Source organism: Haemaphysalis longicornis, unplaced genomic scaffold (assembly GCF_048455015.1).
Source record: "Haemaphysalis longicornis isolate Haplotype H1 unplaced genomic scaffold, Haemaphysalis longicornis Haplotype H1 scaffold_7, whole genome shotgun sequence".
NCBI lineage: Eukaryota > Metazoa > Arthropoda > Arachnida > Ixodida > Ixodidae > Haemaphysalis > Haemaphysalis longicornis.
Genome location: NW_027526422.1, coordinates 142,548,665 through 142,566,736, shown reverse-complemented (window position 1 = coordinate 142,566,736; position 18,072 = coordinate 142,548,665). Strand labels below are relative to the sequence as shown.

Below are 18,072 nucleotides of genomic sequence, written 5' to 3'. Positions count from 1 at the left end.
TCGCCCGTGATGAGATACCGGGCGCACAAATACAGGAGGTCCTTGAGGACATTTATTTTCAGCTTGCAGTTGCTGTCCGCGGATCGACCACCTTTAGTGTGCTATATACAATAGACAAGTAAGACCTTACGCTCATTCACTGCCTTTTCAATCATTTACCAACCTCAGTCCAACCTCAGTCATCCAACTTCAGTCATCCCAGCAATCATGGTTCTGCACTCCTTGTAACTGACACCGACGTTTTGCCCGCACTTTAGCGTGGCTACCGTACCTGGACACATAGTTGCATCACATTGCAACGCACCAAAACCACCCGGCTCGTCAGTTTGCCTCACAGGGCAGTCATGCTGCCCCCGCAAGTGTTTCAGCTAGTCCAAATTGACATTACAGGCCTCCTTCCCCCAGCCAGACCTTACCGCTATTGCCTCACAGCCACTCATTGCTTCCCTCAATGGATTGAGGTATGGCCTGCCAACAGGACTACCGGAAAAAAAGCCGCCTCAACTTTCTTATGCGGCTGGATAACCCGCTTCGGCAACGCTCGTGGCGTCAAAACCAATCAAGGACGGCTGTTGGCATCTCCACTGGATTTGAGCGTATCCGGATCACCACTTACTGCCCGTCTGCCAACTGGATGATAGGGGGTTTCCTCCGACATCTCAAGGACACCATGATGTGCCACCGTACGTCAACCTTGCTCGACGCTCTCCCGGCTTCCGCTTTCGGTATGCGGACTAATTTCGAACCGGGGACTCAGGCATCGATCCGAGAGAGAGAGAGAGAGAGAGAGCGATCTCTAATGACGTCTGGCGATGTTAGCTTGGCTAAAATGCCTAACTTGCTACGCCAGTTGATTACGTGATGAAGATGATGGCGATGATGTTCAAGAAGTTGATGCGTACATATACGGCGAGTTATTCACAGCGACTGGTCTAGACCTGTGTGTTGCAGGTACTCTATCAGAGCTTTGGTAGCCCGTAAAGCACGTTTGGGACAAGCCCATGGTCCTAAAATGTCCTTTAGCTGCATGTCCACAGAAAGCGGCAGTCCCAAAGCCACTGCGAGGGATACTCTTTGAGAACCGAATCGAGCACATTCACAGAGCAGGTGCTGTAGAGTTTCTCGCACATCACAGTGTGGGCAGAGTGGCGACGTAGCCTGTTTTATCTTGAAGATGAAGTTGCGCGTGTATGCGACATTCAATCGTATGCGATGTAGAATTGCTTGTACCCGCTTGGAGAGTCCTCGTGGAATTTTAAATTGGCAGTTGGGATCGATGAAAGATAACGGCGCGTAATGACGTGATACGTTATCCCAGGCTGCACGCTGCATGTTCCATGCCACGATGGATGCAAGTATAGATGCATCTTTCCTGGAGAATGGTATAGCTATTGCCGATGCACGATGCTTATGCGCAACGGATGCAGCAATGTCCGCCTTCACATTGCTAGTTATCCCACAATGGGCTGGAATCCACTGAAGTGCAATGTGATGGCGCGCTTGTAGAGCTTGGAGATGTAAAGCGTGTATGTCACGCACAAGCTGGTCTTTTGGAAAAGATGCTAGACATTGAAGGGCAGCCCTAGAGTCTGTAAAGATGGCCCACTCTCGAGCGGGTTGCTTGACGATATGAGCGAAAGGCATCCTCAGAGCTGCAAGTTCGGTACCTGTAGTTGACATTATGTGACTGAGCATGACACTGATGGTAGTACGGGATGACGGTATCCACACCCCGATAGTGGATGATGTTCATGACACGGACCCATCAGTGTACACATGAGTGTGGTCTCTGTATATCCGCGACATGTAGTCCAGGGCGAGGAACTTTAGTGCGGGAGCTGCAATATACTCCTTCCTCGTGATACCGGGCACAGTAGTCGTGATTGGTATGGGCAGGAACATCCAGGGCGGGTGCTCAGGAGGAGAAGGCTCTTGATACACCTTCGGCATAAATTCACGTATTTCTTTGGACCAGCTTGTCGCTAGAGGATGGCCCCGCTGTCTTGCCACAATCCGCAGACGCGCACGAAGCAACTCCTGCGTGCTTAGAGCGAGTGGTGAGAGCTGCCTGCATTATGCCAGCGTTTCGATGGTAGAAGTTGTCTTTGGAACGCCAATGCAGACCCGCAGGACTTGTGCTTGCATGCTCTCTAGCGCTTTGACAGTTCCTTTTGATAGAGGGACCAAAGCAGGGATGCTGTAACTCATCAGGCCAACGCAAAGCGCTTTGTATACCCGTAGAAGAGAATTGACTGAACAACCACCAGTGTTGGTGGAGAGCATGCGGAATATGCGGGTGAACGAAGTAATCTCGTCCTTGAGGTGGCGAACATGTGAGATTACTATCAAATGTCACTCCCAAGAACTTGTGGGTCGGGACGTATGGAATTGCGGTCCCTCCAACAGTGAGGCCGTAGCGCGTAAGGTCACGCTTTGTGAAGGCTATCGCAGCACACTTATTCCCTGAAATGACTAATCCTCTACTTGCCAGAAATGCCGCAATAGTGTCAATTGCTCGCTGCATTCTTGACCGTAACACTCGCCCATTGCGGCCAGAACTCCATATGCAGGTGTCGTCGGCGTACAGATAGATTTCTACCGACTTTGGCAGGCATTTCTCCAGGCCAACTATGGCAATGTTGAAGAGTGTAGGGCTCAGCATCCCACCCTGGGGAACACCTCGGGTCACCTGCTGTACGATGAGTCGCCCATGTCGGTAGACATGTACACATACCTATCGGAGAGGTATTCCGATAGCCATGCGTACATGCGGCCCCTGATGCCTAAAGACTTCAGCGCCGAGCGTATGGCTTCATGCTCGACGCAGTCATACGCTGACTTGATGCCGAGGAACACGGTAACAGCAATGTTCCACCGACACTTTGCTTCTCTTATGCTATTTGCAAGGGCGATGACGTTGTCGAGGCTGCTACGACCCTTGCGGAAACCAGACATCTGTGCCGGTTATATATTCCGGATGGTCAAATCCCAGTCCAAGCAGAGTAGCACCATCTTTTCCATCAGTTTCCCGACACAACTCAGGAGCGCTATGGGTCGGTAAGACTCGATGGCGGTTGGAACTTTACCTGGCTTTAGGACTGGGACAAGGCGAGCGTGTTTCCACCTTGGCTCTAGACGACCAGTTTCCCACGAAAGATTGAAGGCATGCAGGAGGCAACTTCTTCCCTTTTCATCTAGGTGCGAGAGGGTTGTGTAGGTGATGTCATCTGGGCCTGGACAGCTGGATTTCTTGACAGAAGCCAGTGCAGCGATCAACTCTGCCATGGAGAATGGCTCGTTCATTGGGGACACCGGGCCTGAGCATCCCTCGTTGGGGGGAGAGTGTGGCGGAAGAAGGGCTGCTGGCGCTGCTCGTTTACAAGGAATCACTTCACCTACCTGGGACATTTTCCGAGCTTCGATGCCATCAGCAGGTGGGTCCCTATACCTTTTTTCGAACGGATTTTACGCAATATTGGCTTGCTGTTACCATCGCAAGCAAAACATGAAAGCAAGGCGACTCAATATCTGAGGGCTTCGCAACATGTGCATGAAACTGTACGTGCACCTTTCCAAGTACCTGACACTGGGTCGTATGAAGCCATTTGTCGTAACGGCAGAACTTCACCCTTCATACCATCGGTAATGACGTTTGCGTCTCTATCGACAAAATAAATCCGTCATAAATCGTCAGCGAGGACACGCCAAACACCTGCACGCCTGGCGTAATCCGTCAACAACTATGTCTGACCGCTCGTCCGGTGACCAACACCACTCGCCTTGGATGCCGGATGCAGCGGTGTTTCTCAAAAACGGGGCTCGTTAAAATAGGCACACGATTCTGGCGCCGGCTCCGGACGCAAAAGTCATGCAGCCATGGAGCGGGAGAAAGAGCCACTGAGTGCACGCAAGTGTGGCAAACGCGTATTGCGCTGCAGAGATGACTGAGTACGGACACCCAGAAATGTGTTTCGACTAGATGCATCAATGCCTAGTCTCATACATTTTAACACGAACGATGAGTAAGCGGTTGACGTCTAGAAAGTGTTTTGGAATGGGGTGGCTGCATCCACCATTTATACATTTAGGAAAGAAACTCCGGCGAAGATAGTGAGACTGGCCGCATCTTATTTTGCCAGGTTGGCCGAGTAATGTCAGACTCTTTTTTTTGGTTGTACGACTAAGACGTTGGCTGGACCGTTGCCGTATATGGCGAGGTAGTAAGCCTGAGACAGAACGTTTGTTTCCAAACGTTCAATATTCTCATTGTGGTCTGACTGAATGTGTGGGTTTCAACAAGGGGAGATATAGAGAAATGAAGACGACACCTCTATTCAGTAAAAATGGGAGGAGTTTAGCGAAATAGGGTAAACAGACGATAAGAAGACCGTAGTGCGTGACAGTTGTGGGTGCACAAACGCAGTGCGCACGCGCGTTGTCAGGGACGATGGGCGTCGCTATCATCGACTCCCCTCACCTTTTGCATGTGATATAAATGTGGGTAACGGTGGGAAAGGGGGCTGTTCGGCGCGACGAAGAAGACGGACTGGTGTCACCGCTGCTCGAGTGGGATGGGTTAAACATTTTTTCCTTCCTTGCCCTTCTCGGTGTCGCTTTGTGCACTGCCGTTCATGCCACCAAGGTACGATTTCCCATAGTGGCGCCCAACACTCGAACGAAAGCCTGGTAGAGTACGTACGCGATATGCAGGAATTATACAAGAGAGTAAGTCCTGAGACTACTGCAGCCGAACAAGTGCCCGTGTGTTGCGGCAGTGCCACCCCCGTTTTCAACCATATTTGTATGCCCAAAAGTATGCGGATCTAAACGCGGTGGCGTCGAACGCACCCGCAATTCAGGAGTGCTTGCCAAATTGCACTATATTCCACTGCCAACACCGAGCCAGTCCTTCGGGCCCAGATGCGCCTGGCATGGGTCGGGTGCCTTCCAGTCATGGCCAAGGGAGCCAGCGACACACCGGGCCCTGGATACGGGAGCGTATGCTGCAAAGAGGCGGCCACAGAATCGCTACCGCGGCCGCACCTCCAACAATGGGGGCTACGGGGCTATAGGCCACCCGGTCCCAGCTGACACTGGCTACGGGGTCAGGGGCCACCCGGTCCCAGCCAACGCTGGCTACGGAGTCAGGGGCCACCCGGTCCCAGCCAACGCTGACTGCAAGGCCAGGGGCCAACCGGTCCCAGCCAATGTTGGCACGGGGCCAGGAACCACGTGGTCCCGCACGAAGATGACCGCTCGGGCAGACAAAACCGCTTCGGACGCAACCAGGGCCGTCAGCAGAGGACTGCTGGTGAGGACCAATTGCCAGGGCCGGGAAATTTAACTCGACCGTGCCGCTGAAGACAGACAGCGAGTCGCAGCCAGCCAAGACACCTGGTAAACCTGTTCTTGTCCCCTCCATTGATCTCATGCAGTATACCCAAAATCTGGGTTCACCAACAATTCGTGTCAATGTGCTCGGCAGGATCGTAACTACATTACTAGATACCGGGTCTACAGTTTCCCTTATCGGCGATATGCTTTACGCACACTGCAAAACAAAGCGGATAAAAATTCGTCAGGCCAGCGTTACGCTTGGCCATGTAGCGCCATCAATTCTGTCCCCAACAGAGGTTGAATCGATGGTTTCAACACCCTTGCAACGTAGCCAAACTTTTTCTCATTTTTCGTAAAGTCACACGGTGTTCGTGTGGGCATCTGTTCTAGTGTGAGAGGTAAATTGGGGTTATGGCGTCAATTGCCAACACGGCCTTCAACCATGTGTGACAAGACTGCGAGCACCAATAGGGGTATAAACTGTAGTGTTCTGGTGCGACGACAGGTGAAATCAGGTTTCCTTCCCCTTCACAGGAGTATCATTGTTTTTGCCACACTCAATTGCCATCACGTCGCATTCTAGATATGGGCAATTCCTTGCATTCGGCTGAATTTACCTTGGTTTTCAGTTGGCAGCAATAGCTTCCGCAGAGGTTTGAATATCTCGGCTTACAGCGGACTGCTAGTCCCCAAACGGAAATACGAAAAATAGGCCTCACGGCGGATACTGCGGTCGCCGTGCTGAGTACACGTGCGTCTATCGCCTCCGTCCATAACGCCCGCTTTCACAGTGTTAATTATTTTAAATCACGAGGATTTTGTTACCGATCTGTTTGTTAGGGTATCCACCATCACCCGATACCCCACTTTCTATTGATGGTGCGTTTTTTATCGATTTGTCGGACTTTCCTGCTTCATCACCACGGGCAGCCGCCAAGCCTAAGCGAATCGAGAGCTCAATAGGCCTAGCCAGCCGTTCTCTTGCCACGAAAACATCGAGAGTTCCGCCGCCGCTTCGACGTATGGTTCCCAGGTGTCCCAAGTGTGCGGTGCAAGTAGACGAGAAGAAATTACGCCATAGTAATTTCAGCGCTCGTCCGGATGGCTGCACATAGGCGGGCAGGAGAGCCGGTCACACTGCCAAACAGCTCAGGCTGAGTCGACTCCTCGAACCGATACTCTGAGCTCGCAGCAGGATCCTTATGTTCAACGAGAACCTTCGAACCACAGTTATACGGACAACTCGCATGCCGGTAATGCCTGCAGACGAAATTAAGATCGTCCTGCGGCACCGCCGAGAGCTCGATATTTCTAAGGCAGGAGCTGCATGCCTGGCAACCGCCACAATGGCGGCAGCGAGAATTAAGAAAGCAGATCGCGCTGACGTTATGGCGTGTCCCAATACCTAGCAAATTATTATGGCGCTCAGCACTCCAAGCATCGAGCGAGCGAGGAAGCATGCTCCAATTTAAGCCATCAACGTCCAAGGCAAAATATACGAAGTGAGCGCTTACGGAACGACCTCCCACGACACTGTCAAGGGCGTGATCAGGGGAATAGGGCTGAGGACAACAAAGCCGAAATAATGCACAAGAACATTACCAACCACAACCCCCTTGCCGCGGTGGCGAAGCGTACCGGGAGCACGACTACAGTAACTGTAGTGTTCAACGGTACCAAGGTTACAAGGTATGTGTGTTACGGATCCGCGCTCTACCCATGCACTCTACACTGGAAGCAAATAGAAGTTTGAAAAGTATGCGGGAAGGTCAGTCACAGGCGCGGCGTGTGCCCCAGACCGAATGCACATGTTTGCCTTACATGTGGCGTTAGCAACCCAAGAGAGGGCTACAAGTGTGTCCCCAAATGCAAGCTCTGCGGCAGACAACACCCCACCGGGGACCGCTTCTACAGAGCCAAATACAAGGTTTCATACTTCCTGCGGCAACGCCGATGGGAACGCGATAACGCCGAAGTACATTAAACGCAAGCACTCGAATCAAGGTTTTTCCACGCCTTGGACGCTCCCGCTCCCGTAGTGCTTCTCGTAGCAGATCCCGCAGCGCGTCGCACAGCGCATCGTGGCATGCCTCACGCCGTGCTTCCCTTCGTGTATAGCCCAGCGCATCCCGCGGCCGTGACTCATCTGAGCGAGTTAGCTGGGCGGACGCTGCAAAGGGCAAAGTTAAAAGCAGCAGCTTCAGCTCCAACAGCGCCACTAGTGGCCGAAGCTCTCCGAGCCGCTGGCAGGCGTGAATTACCAGCCCCTTCTACAAGAAAGTCGAATTCCGCGCAACAACGCAACGGTGGTAAAAACGACGCTTCGGCTTGCCCATGAGCTAGCCGAGGTCAAGAAAGAACTGCAAGCACAGCAAGCCCAGGCAACCACTATCCCAGGTCAGTCACCCGAGACATCTACACCAGCCGCTACCCCCGAGCATAGCACCGACACGCCATCACAACAAGGCACATAATCAATGGACACAGCCCATGACGTGCTCCAGGAAGGGAAGACCACTGATCTAGCCCTCACGAAACGAGCACGCGCGTCATCAGAAAACCACACGAAACTGACCTAATTGAAAATTCAGCTCGAAGCGAAACTTGAAGCGCTCGCCAATACATACGCCGCACGGCTGCCCTGCTCAACCAACGAATGGTGCGGGTGGAGGAGTTGATCACCACGTGCTTCAGCAACATACAAAAGCGGTTCGTATTCATTGAACCTCAACCCAATAGTATGCTGCCCTATTTTTGCGGTGCATTTCGCCAAACACCAATACCTCCAAGAATAGGCGCAAGCCCCGGCTCCGCTACAAGCATGTCCCAGCCCGAAGCCACAATAGGATCGCTGCCGGGCCTCATGGTCGGGCAGTAAAAACTGCCACATTTAACAAGAAGAGAGCAGTGCTGCAACAACACATCAACTCAGTACCCAAGAAACCAACATGATCCTGCTGCAAGAAACGGCGATAGCGACCCCACCCTTCCTAGGTACGGCGCTCATGTTAGACCGGCGGAAGGATGAGGCGTCTGCATGTTCATCCGCAGAGGGCTCAAACACGGCCATAGCAGCGTGAAATACACCTTCACGGAAATCCTTCCAAGCAAACAACGGAAACGCAGCCTGTTCATCGCCAACATCTACAGTAACCCCAAGCACCAGACACAGACCTTAACGACTCTCCTACACCCACCCAGCCCCCAAGCCAAAGACAACACGTTGCTGATTGGAGAAATGGGCAAATGCACCGCAGTTGGAATCTAATGCGGCACCACCTAGACGAAACCAAGAGAAGTAACACGAGCGCAACAGCCTGGCCCGCATTATGCACACCACCGCACAAGAACAAGGAAAAGACATCGTTATCAAGAGCCTGAAAACCAAGTATCTTCCGGACACGCAAGCGGCCACCCACACGCCGTACGGGTGGCTGCCCAACGCGCCTCGACGGAGACATTACCATATCAGAGGTACTGGTAGCGCTGCACGAGCTCAATACCCGATCGGCAGCCGGTCGTGATCTCGTTACCTACAAGATGCTACGCAACCTCGATGATACATCGATCTAGGCCCTAACCCGTTACTTTAACGAATTCTGGCATTCGCGAAAGCTCACCAGACAGCTGAAAACGGCAAGAACGATCGTAAACCCAAAACCGGGTAAACTACCGGACCGCGGCAACGTGCGTCCCGTCTCGCTCACGTCCTTCGTGGGCAAAGTGCTGGAACACGTGGTAGCTACCCCATGGCAGGAATACTTGAAGAAGGAAGCCTCTATCCAGACACGACGGTCGGCTTCAGGTACAGATTCAGCACGCAAGACTCCATGTTACGGCGCAAACAAGAAATAATCGACAACAAGGTACGAAAGAGAAAAGTAATGATGGAACTTGATTTACACAGCATGTTCTACAAAATCAAATACTCCGCCCATAATTAGCACAAGTATCAAGACTGAACATGGGTGTAACGAGCTACAATTACATCTAAGACTTCTTCACCAACCGCACAGTGGAACTGCATGCCAGAGACCTCAAGCTCCTCGAACGCAAGCTCTGCAGCATGGGTGCACCACAGCGTGCTGTCATCTCGCCATTGCTATTCAACCTCGTCATGATCAGGGTAACGAGAGCATTGGCGTGAATCGGTGTCCGGCACGCGATCTACACCGACAACATTACCCTGTGGGCGGCCGGTGGCACAGACATCAGCATCGAGCAGCAGCTGCATGTGGCGGTTACACATTGAAAGCAGCGTCCTAGTGCGCTCGCCCGCCAAATCCGACCTTCTTCCTCACACCGCTAGGACCGGGATGGAAACGCGTCCCCCTCGGGAGTGCGATCACATCAAGATCGTGACTGTATCAGGGTAACGCATTCCCGAAGTTTCCAAAATCAGGGTCCATAGCCTCCTCCTATACAAGAGCGGCCGCAACGACGAGACCTTCAAGAAGCTTACCACCAAAGCAATGGACGCCATCCGGCTCATACACCGGGTCTCGACGCGACGGGCGGGCATGTGTGAAGGCAGTCTGGTGTGCGTCGTCCAGTCATTCGTGATCAGTCCCATGGCATACGTTGCGGCCTACCTCAAGTGTCACGTCACCGAAAGGACCATGATCAACACGTTGACCAGTCGGGATCACAAGACGGCGCTGGGCTTAACGGAGATTGCGAGTACGGCTCGGCTTCTGCAGCTCGGTGGCCATAACACACTAGAGGAAATAGCCACAGCGCAGCTCACCCCGCAAATGGAGCGCCTCTCTACCACCAAGATTGGCCGCAGTATACTTGAGTCCCTACGTTACACACCCGAGCTCCCTGCTGGCAACGGTGCGAGATCAGCGAGAAGGCGTGGTCCCACATACGCGTAGACGCCATCCCGAAGAACATGCACCCTGACTACAACGAAGAACGGCTGCCGGTGCGGGCCAAGGCCCTCACCGATAAACACGCCCGGTACGTAGACGCATCGGAATGCCAACGAGAAGGCTTTGCAGCAGTGGTAGTTGCGGCGGAGAATGGTACCAAGATAACTTCAACGAGCGTGCGGTGCAGACGCCACAGACGCCCATGTGGTTACCATCAATCTCGCAATCTTTGATACCGAGTGTCTCACCGTGCTGAGCAACTCGAGGAACGCCATGCGCAACTTTGCAAATTGTCGAGTGTGCACGCCGGCGTGCACGCCTGTGTGCACGCAAGCTCAAGCTCCAAGATCAAGGCAGCACCATCCGTATCAAAACGTTCCCGGCTCAGGCACGCGAGTGTGCATCCTCACTGAATCACAACGAGACGGCCCATTCGGCGTCGCGAGCGCTAACCATCCGCTCCCTCGAGAGTGACCGTTCCGTGTGCTGGTTCAAAACCAAGGCCCGAATGGACAGTTATGGTGAAGTGACTAAGTTTTATTGCCTCGCTCGACGGACAGTGCCGCCTCCTCACCCGGCACTCTGTCGGGAAGAGGCCGTCATCCTAAGGGAGCTACAGACCAGGATATTCCCCGCCCCGGCAATTCTACACATGCTTCACCCAGAACTGTATCCGAGTGGTCTGTGCAGTGTCTGTGCAGTGGATCCGGCGTTCCAATGCCACGTCATGTGGGACTGCGCCAGGTTCCCGAATGAAGCTACCTCTAGTACATACCCACCCGAACTTCAAAGTGCAGTGCAGTGTACAGAGAAGAACACTGAACTATGGGCCGTCCAGCAGGACCGGGGTGCCCTGGAAAAGCACAAGCCTCACGACCCGCCACAAACGGGCCGAACTGGGGCATTACAGAATAGGTTATAACCCGGGTCGACGCTTGTCCAACGTCACGACGCTTTAAGCCGTCGGTTGCCGGCATGTAATAAAGTTCTTCCTACCCTATCCTAAGCCTAACACCGCTATCGCGTTCAAAAATTAGGTGGCATACATTATTCAAAACCGGCACTGCGAACTCGCGCAGTACACCTCGGACACAGATTGACCGAAAAATCTACGGCCCAAACACAACAAAAATATGCTGAGCGAAGGCACATTGAGTTGGCATATGCTATGGCCTCTTGATAAATATATATTGTACAAGAAATCTCCAAGCAAAATCAGACGTCCTTATTGCTAAACTTTTTGTCAGGCCCTCTTTTGCCCGCAAATGGTATTGCTCTATTACTTTAAAAATTTGGCTTGGTCAATTGCAAGAAGTGGTCGTGTCATAACAAACTGTTTTTGCTGTAAACGAGCTGGGACATGCTTTCTAGCCAGCATATATAGTTTTTGATAGGCCGGCTATGTAAAGTGCTCCGCAAACGAAAAAACTTCAGAACTTTGATGGGAAATTACGCAGTGATGTTTACAGCCCTGCACCTTACGCTGATGCCTTATAAAAAAGAGCATCTCCATGCACGGCTGGTTTTCTAGATAGCGACCTGCCCGTAGAAGCTGGCGACAACTAGAGCCAACGTGGACAAATATTGCCGGTTAGGGTAGGCGCTTTGTCAGGAAGTCATAAATAATTACCCAACCACGCCAGCTCCACTCGGTCTGCGTTGTGAACTGTGACGCTGTCATAAAACCCGCAGAAGACGTATCAAGCAATACCGACCTTACCGATGACCACATATATTACAGCTGAGCGTGTAGATCCATCCAGATCCGATTCACGGCTGTGCAAAAGTCAACGTACACAACTAAACACAGTGTGGACGCGAAAATCCAGAATGGCCGTGTGTTCGAGGTTTCGGCGGACGTTAAAGACCACGGGTAGGCAGGCTTAACCCAAAATCCTCAATTACTGCGCGCTTCATCGACTGCGTACTGTAGGGCTGTTAAATATCATAAGTAAAATTACCCAAAGTGTTAAAGGGACCCTGCAGCACTTAATATCGACTACTCGGGATGTATTTCGGGGTAACGTCTATTGTCCCAGCTATCTCCTCGCGCAAGAATTATGAAAATCCGTTCACTATTACCGAAACTACGCGCGATGAAAAATCGCGCATAAATGTTCCCTCTCAACTCAACCGTGGACAAGGCGACGAAAGCTGCGCGCTCTTTCCCGGAAAGAGGGGCGGCGCGCGGCGTTCTGTTCGGCAGCCTTCGATATGTCACAGGCCGGGCAGTTTCGTCCTTTTCCCCGCATCGTGGACGGGTCTATTTCCGGTCTGGTGCCACAAAAGAGGAGGTATCGCTGCCTTCTCGCAACCAAGCGCTCAGGCTAGTAGGGCGTTTTTGGAGCAATAAACATTTGTTCTCGAGTGGGCTCGTTGAAAGTGGTATATTTAGTTCGTCACTCAAACTCCGCGCGCACTCAAAACCAAAGAAACACCAAAATCATGCGGACGGGTTCACACATAGAAGAGATTCATACACAGCGCCGACGGCGGCTGATCATCACAGGAAATGCAAGAATTTAGCCGCGAAGTTGACCAGCGACAGCCAATAGGACAGCCAGGACAGCCATGGCCCAATTGACGTCGCAGAGGCCATACCAGGGGTGCATAATAAGGAGAATTGAAGAGAGCGCGGTTGGTTTTTCCGCGTCTTTAACGGCGATTTGCGCGCTTACCGCTTCACGAGCACGTGTAATATTTGGCTCGGGTGTTCCTGGAAGTCTAATCTAAACGTCGCGCAGGTTTACTTGCACTGCACGAAGAGTGTTGCAGGGTTTCTTTAATGTATCTTCCTACTTGACTAGCCTGACTTGTTTTTGAGCGTTTCCATTCGTTCCAACCATTGAAACTTTTTTCGACTTCGTCTTATGTTAAAGGGGTCCTGAAATGCCTTCCGCCGATGCATGGATGTACATGTAACCAAATAAAGCAATGTATTAGCAATCTCCTCCTGCAAGAATTTTGTTAAAGCGATGAGTATTAGCTGAGAAATCGTAAATCAAAAACCGCGAATTATCGTCGCGCCGTATTTCCTCCTCCTTTCAACTGTTTCTTCGCTGTTGGCCTCCCCTCCCATGATGCTCCGCTCCTCAGCGGTGACGTACTTCCGCTATTGCGCTCCCACAGACTGCCGTCTGCTACGGGCCAGCTCTTTCGGCTTTTTCATCTCTGTAGACACCATGGACACAGGCTGGAAAAGCGAACGAATGACCTGGCCGCATGTGTGCGGCCTGGCCTTGCCCTTTCGCGGTGTACGTAGCTGCAGGGCTGCAGTTGGTATCGGCGGCGAACTCGCAGCCGCGTGGGGAGAATCGTGCGCTCGTTCCCTTTGGTGCACCGCGCACTGTTTATCCAAAAAGCGCGGTCTCAGATGTGGCCCCGCTGGTGCCGGGTGTTATTTTGCGGTGGTTGTAATTCCTACTACCGGCGGCATGTGAAAAAAGACATTTTCAACCGACACAGAACCCGTGCACAAAACGCGCCGGATCGGATCGCTTTATCAGCGGCGATGAACGTGAAGGCGAAGAGCAAACCAACGCTGCACTCGATCAGCGAGAACCCGTGTTCTGACAAGCTGCACCCATGTGTTGCATTCAACACTGACGGGAAAGCGTTTGTTTGCACTTGTTTGGATAGTCGTAAAATGTCCAAACACTCCGGCACTCCGCTAGAAGATCAGCCGGCGAGACATTTCGGAAAACATTTGACAGATGGCGCCGTATGCATTAGTGTGTCGCTACGCAAAACTGATGAGACGCTCTACTAAAACTGCTAAAACTCCCATCGCGGTGTCACGTAGCGGGACGCAAAAATTTAGCGTTTAGCGTATGCAAAGGCCACAAACGCTGTACTAAAACTCTATTAGCAGCAAAATAGCGTGCGTATGTGAAACCGCTTGCGTTTACAAAGCTGCACGCCGAGCGCGTACGTTTCAAACCTAGTGACATCGTTTAAATACACTGGCAAGCACAGTGTAACGTAGTCAGATATCAACCGTATGCTCAGGCGACAAGCAAGAGCTTGTTTTATGTGGGGCGGAGATTGCGCATAAAGGCCCGTTCGCACTTGCGACGAAAGCGAGTGAGAGCGGCAGGAATTCCGTCGCTTTGTCGCGCGACGATCGTTTTTGTCGAATGGTCGGGACAAATTTTGGTTGCGCGACAGAATTCCCGTCGCTTTCGCTCGCTTTCGTCGCAAGCGGGAATGGAAAGTTCTGCCGCTGCCGTCTGCTACGCAGCTCGGAGGTAACCGTGCGAATCTCTATGCCGTGCGACCTGCTCGGGCCGGATGAACGCGCACACTCCCGCACGGCAGCGCCCCAAGCGGCAGACGGCCGCGTACATCGCTCCCGGCGCGGCGCCTGGAGCCCGCCCTCGGCACACTAGCCAGTATATTTCAGGCACTATAATGGAGGAAAGATTTTTTGCTTCCGATGAACCTAGTTCTTTGCCCCTGTGTTTTTAAATACGTGAAGTGGTTAGCACGTCGTCCTCACGCAGCTCTGTATCGTCGTAGCATCGCTGATTGTCCGAACGAAGCTTGTAGCTAAGCCAATGCAGCGATCGAAGCTGTGTGTGTGTGTTTGCATCGCCTCATGTGTGTTGTTGACGCGGTCGTTTCGCGATGAAATGCGACATTGTACTTCTGCGGGTGGATAGTGCTTCCCATGGTCTGGATTATCTTTCTCGAACGACGTACCACTCAACCTCGCATTTGGTATGTGCAGTGTGCCTGGCTAAAAGCCTTCTCGCTTGCGCGCCAGAGTTGTGACTTGCTGCTCGTCCCCGCAAACCGGGTGTGAGGTGAGTGCCGTATTTACGACGGGCAGGAGGAGGCAACTCATCGTCTGTCAATCGCGGTTCAGACTTGCGACGCATGTTGTGACGTTGCGTTCGTTCGAAACGCATCTCTGGATTGTTTTGAAGTTGAATAAAATGTACGCGTTAAACCCGGGCATTCGGCTCAGGGCGTTCTCTGCGATTGCACCAAAGAAGTGCCACGGGACTTTCTTTATGGTACGTACTCACGCAAGATAAAATTCACGTCGTGTTATGGCCGTGTTGCATTCAATACAAACGGTTAACCGTTTGTTTACACTTGTTTCGTTTGTCGTAAAATGTCAAAGCACTCCGGCACTCCGCTGGCAGATCAGCCGGCGAGCCGACGCTGAGCAGACGACTCATCTCTTTGCCGGAAGTGCGTGAAAAAGCCGCCCAATAGCAGGATGTCTAGCTCATGACGAACATCTGGGAATCGATGATGTAGACATGTGAAGATGGCGGCGTCCAAAAACACGAAGGAAAGGGTGAGAAAAAAGCGACAACCTTTGCAACAAAAGTGTGAGCTTTCCGCTGCGCGTAAAAGAGTAATACTTGGCACAGGTGACGTTGGCGACCCAATCTAGCGATTGCGCTAGTTCATTTAGTGTGCTCAAAATGCCTTTCAGGGCCCCTTTAACGAGTTTTCTTTTCTGGGTGAATTTTTTTCCTCCCGTGCAAGATGTGGAAGGAAAGGTGTTAAGTTGTGTAATAAAGCTCCAACGGGCCACTTTAGACGTGGCAGTGCGGCACTTTTTGTGCGAAAAAAGACATTTCTCCAGAGAAGCGGGCCCTAGTCAACACACGCGTGGTCAGAGGATACGGCTTTTCAGAGGACTGACAGCAAGCCCGACAAACAGGAGACGCTTCTTGATAAAGCGGTATCAAAAGCAGCGCAAGGCAATTCAGTGGCGTCAAAAATATTTTAGAAAGCGACAAAACCAAGAAAAAATTGGCACACCAAATGGACGATTATGGGCATCAGAATAATTCAGACATCTTCAGATGTCTGAAGATATTCCTTCTTGTAACGTTAAGCTTGTCGCGATGTTCATGGGCAAAATTGGTGCGGTTTTAGAGTTCGTGTCATGATAGAATTTTACGTACCTTAAAAAGAAGCCGAGAAAAAAAAATTAACTTTACAATAAACAATGCTGCACCGTTCACTTTTAGCAAGCGGCTTTGTGAAACTCGCAAGGTTTTCTAAGCAGGAGAAAGGGTTAATCACAAAAACGAAAGTGGACACGCAATTAACCAATTTCTACTCATGTAAACACCAAAAACTAATGATTCAATTGAAGGAACAGGGTTGTTTTGGTTCGACAGTACAAAACTGTAAGGTGTTTTTGTACTTTCGCTACTTGTGTGGACTACGGCGGGCACACCATGACCAACATGGGTGGCGCAACTTCGGTTTTGCAATATGTAGGCGCCTTGCTACAATTAATTGCAAGGAATTTTGGCATGATGTGTTTTTTCATACCACCATAGTTCTTGATAAATACAGTAGTTTACTTACGTTCGTCAGGAGCGCCACTACAACGTCTTTGTGGCCTCTGGAGACTGCGAAGTGTAAAGCCGTATATCCTAGTTCCTCCTGCTGACTGTTAATCAGGTTATTTTCTTTTGACAGGATCATCTTCACCAACCTATGTAAAGTGAGAGGCAAAAAAGCGCAAAAACATATATTTTACAAAACATGTGCCTAGATAAGGTTAAACGAGATGATGGTCTTGAAATTTATACCGTTTGGATGTACCAAAGCACCAGCTGCAGGAAGTGCACAACTCTGGCAAATTTGGCGGACCCGTGCAACACATGTCTCAAGTCTGATGGTTGGCAATAAATATTGGCCTTATTCAGGTTCGTTTTTACATTTCGCTTCAGGCTTGTCTTGCTTGCGAGGCGACGCGCTTCCGTTTTCATTTGTTTTTCTGAAGAATCTTACAACTTTATCCCACTCATTTGAAGTATATAAACTCAAGCTTTGTTACACCCAATTTAACGCAAGGAACTTTTTTTTAAAATTCGGTTATGCGATGTTCGTGGTTAGTCGATACAGGCTACCACTTTAAAAACGCTCGCAACAATGGAAGACTGTTTTTTTCTAAATTTGAACCATAAGAAGCCTCTATTCATGCTGAAAAGGCTGTAGACAGTGCTGTGGGTTTCTTTGCAGGGGTGAACAGTGCGTCCTGGTGTTTGAAGCACAGCGTAAGGCTGTTATGACCGCCCGCGTGCTCCACTTTTTTTCGCAGCAGATACTGATTCTTCCGTATGCGCCACAATTCGTATTTCGGGAAGTTGTTCGGCTATCGGTTCCTTTTACTTAAGAGTGCATCAAGAGCCAAATCTACTTTTTTGGATTCCGTAGGTGGCGTGAATACGGAAACGCATAGTGGAGCAATGCCAATTTAATGGTGGTTGCCTTCCGCCTCTGTACCAACAATTTTACGATCACCTCCAGAAATGCCGATCATGTGGTAGCAAAAGCCCTTTAGTGGCAGTAGAGAACATTTGCTTCTGGTTGAGAAAAAGGTAGCGGAGAGCCAGAACCAGCATGAGTTAAGCAGAAGACATGGCGTCAGTTGTCGATGACGTGACAACGAGTCTACAACATGCCGTAATTTTCCTTTGACTCGAGCGCCTTCGATTCTCCGATTTAACGGTGCAAAACGCACGCATTTAGGTTTGGACTCCGTCGCACTTGGAAATAGCGAATAAAGAAAACCGAGCTGCTGCGCAGTAACGAGAGTTTGCTGTTTGTCTTTTGGGGGAAGGTTACGTTCCAGAGGTACCTGCAGATGCCGTCAAAGCAGAGCCCCAGAGCTCTCCTTTTACGTGCGCTACAGTGGTCCTAACTTTTATAAGCCACACAAATGGGGCTGATGATGTCTGGCGACGACTACTGTTGACTAAAGCACTCTAAGAGCGCTTGGTTTCTCAGAATAAAAATTGTATCCTACAAATAAAAACGACATTTCTTTGAGACACAAACCACTTGATTTTCGGTGCTCCTCATAAGGCCATAAAAACTTTAT

At 51.0% G+C, this 18,072-nt stretch overlaps 1 protein-coding gene across 1 annotated transcript in view; it reads right to left on the bottom strand.

Annotated features, from left to right (window-relative positions):
* Positions 1 to 18,072, bottom strand: part of LOC144145246 (uncharacterized) — a 329,859-nt gene that overhangs the window by 137,335 nt on the left and 174,452 nt on the right. Inside the window, exon 13 of the mRNA XM_077676783.1 lies at positions 16,551 to 16,680. Coding sequence (XP_077532909.1) covers positions 16,551 to 16,680 — 130 coding nt within the window. The remainder of the gene's footprint in view (positions 1 to 16,550; positions 16,681 to 18,072) is intronic.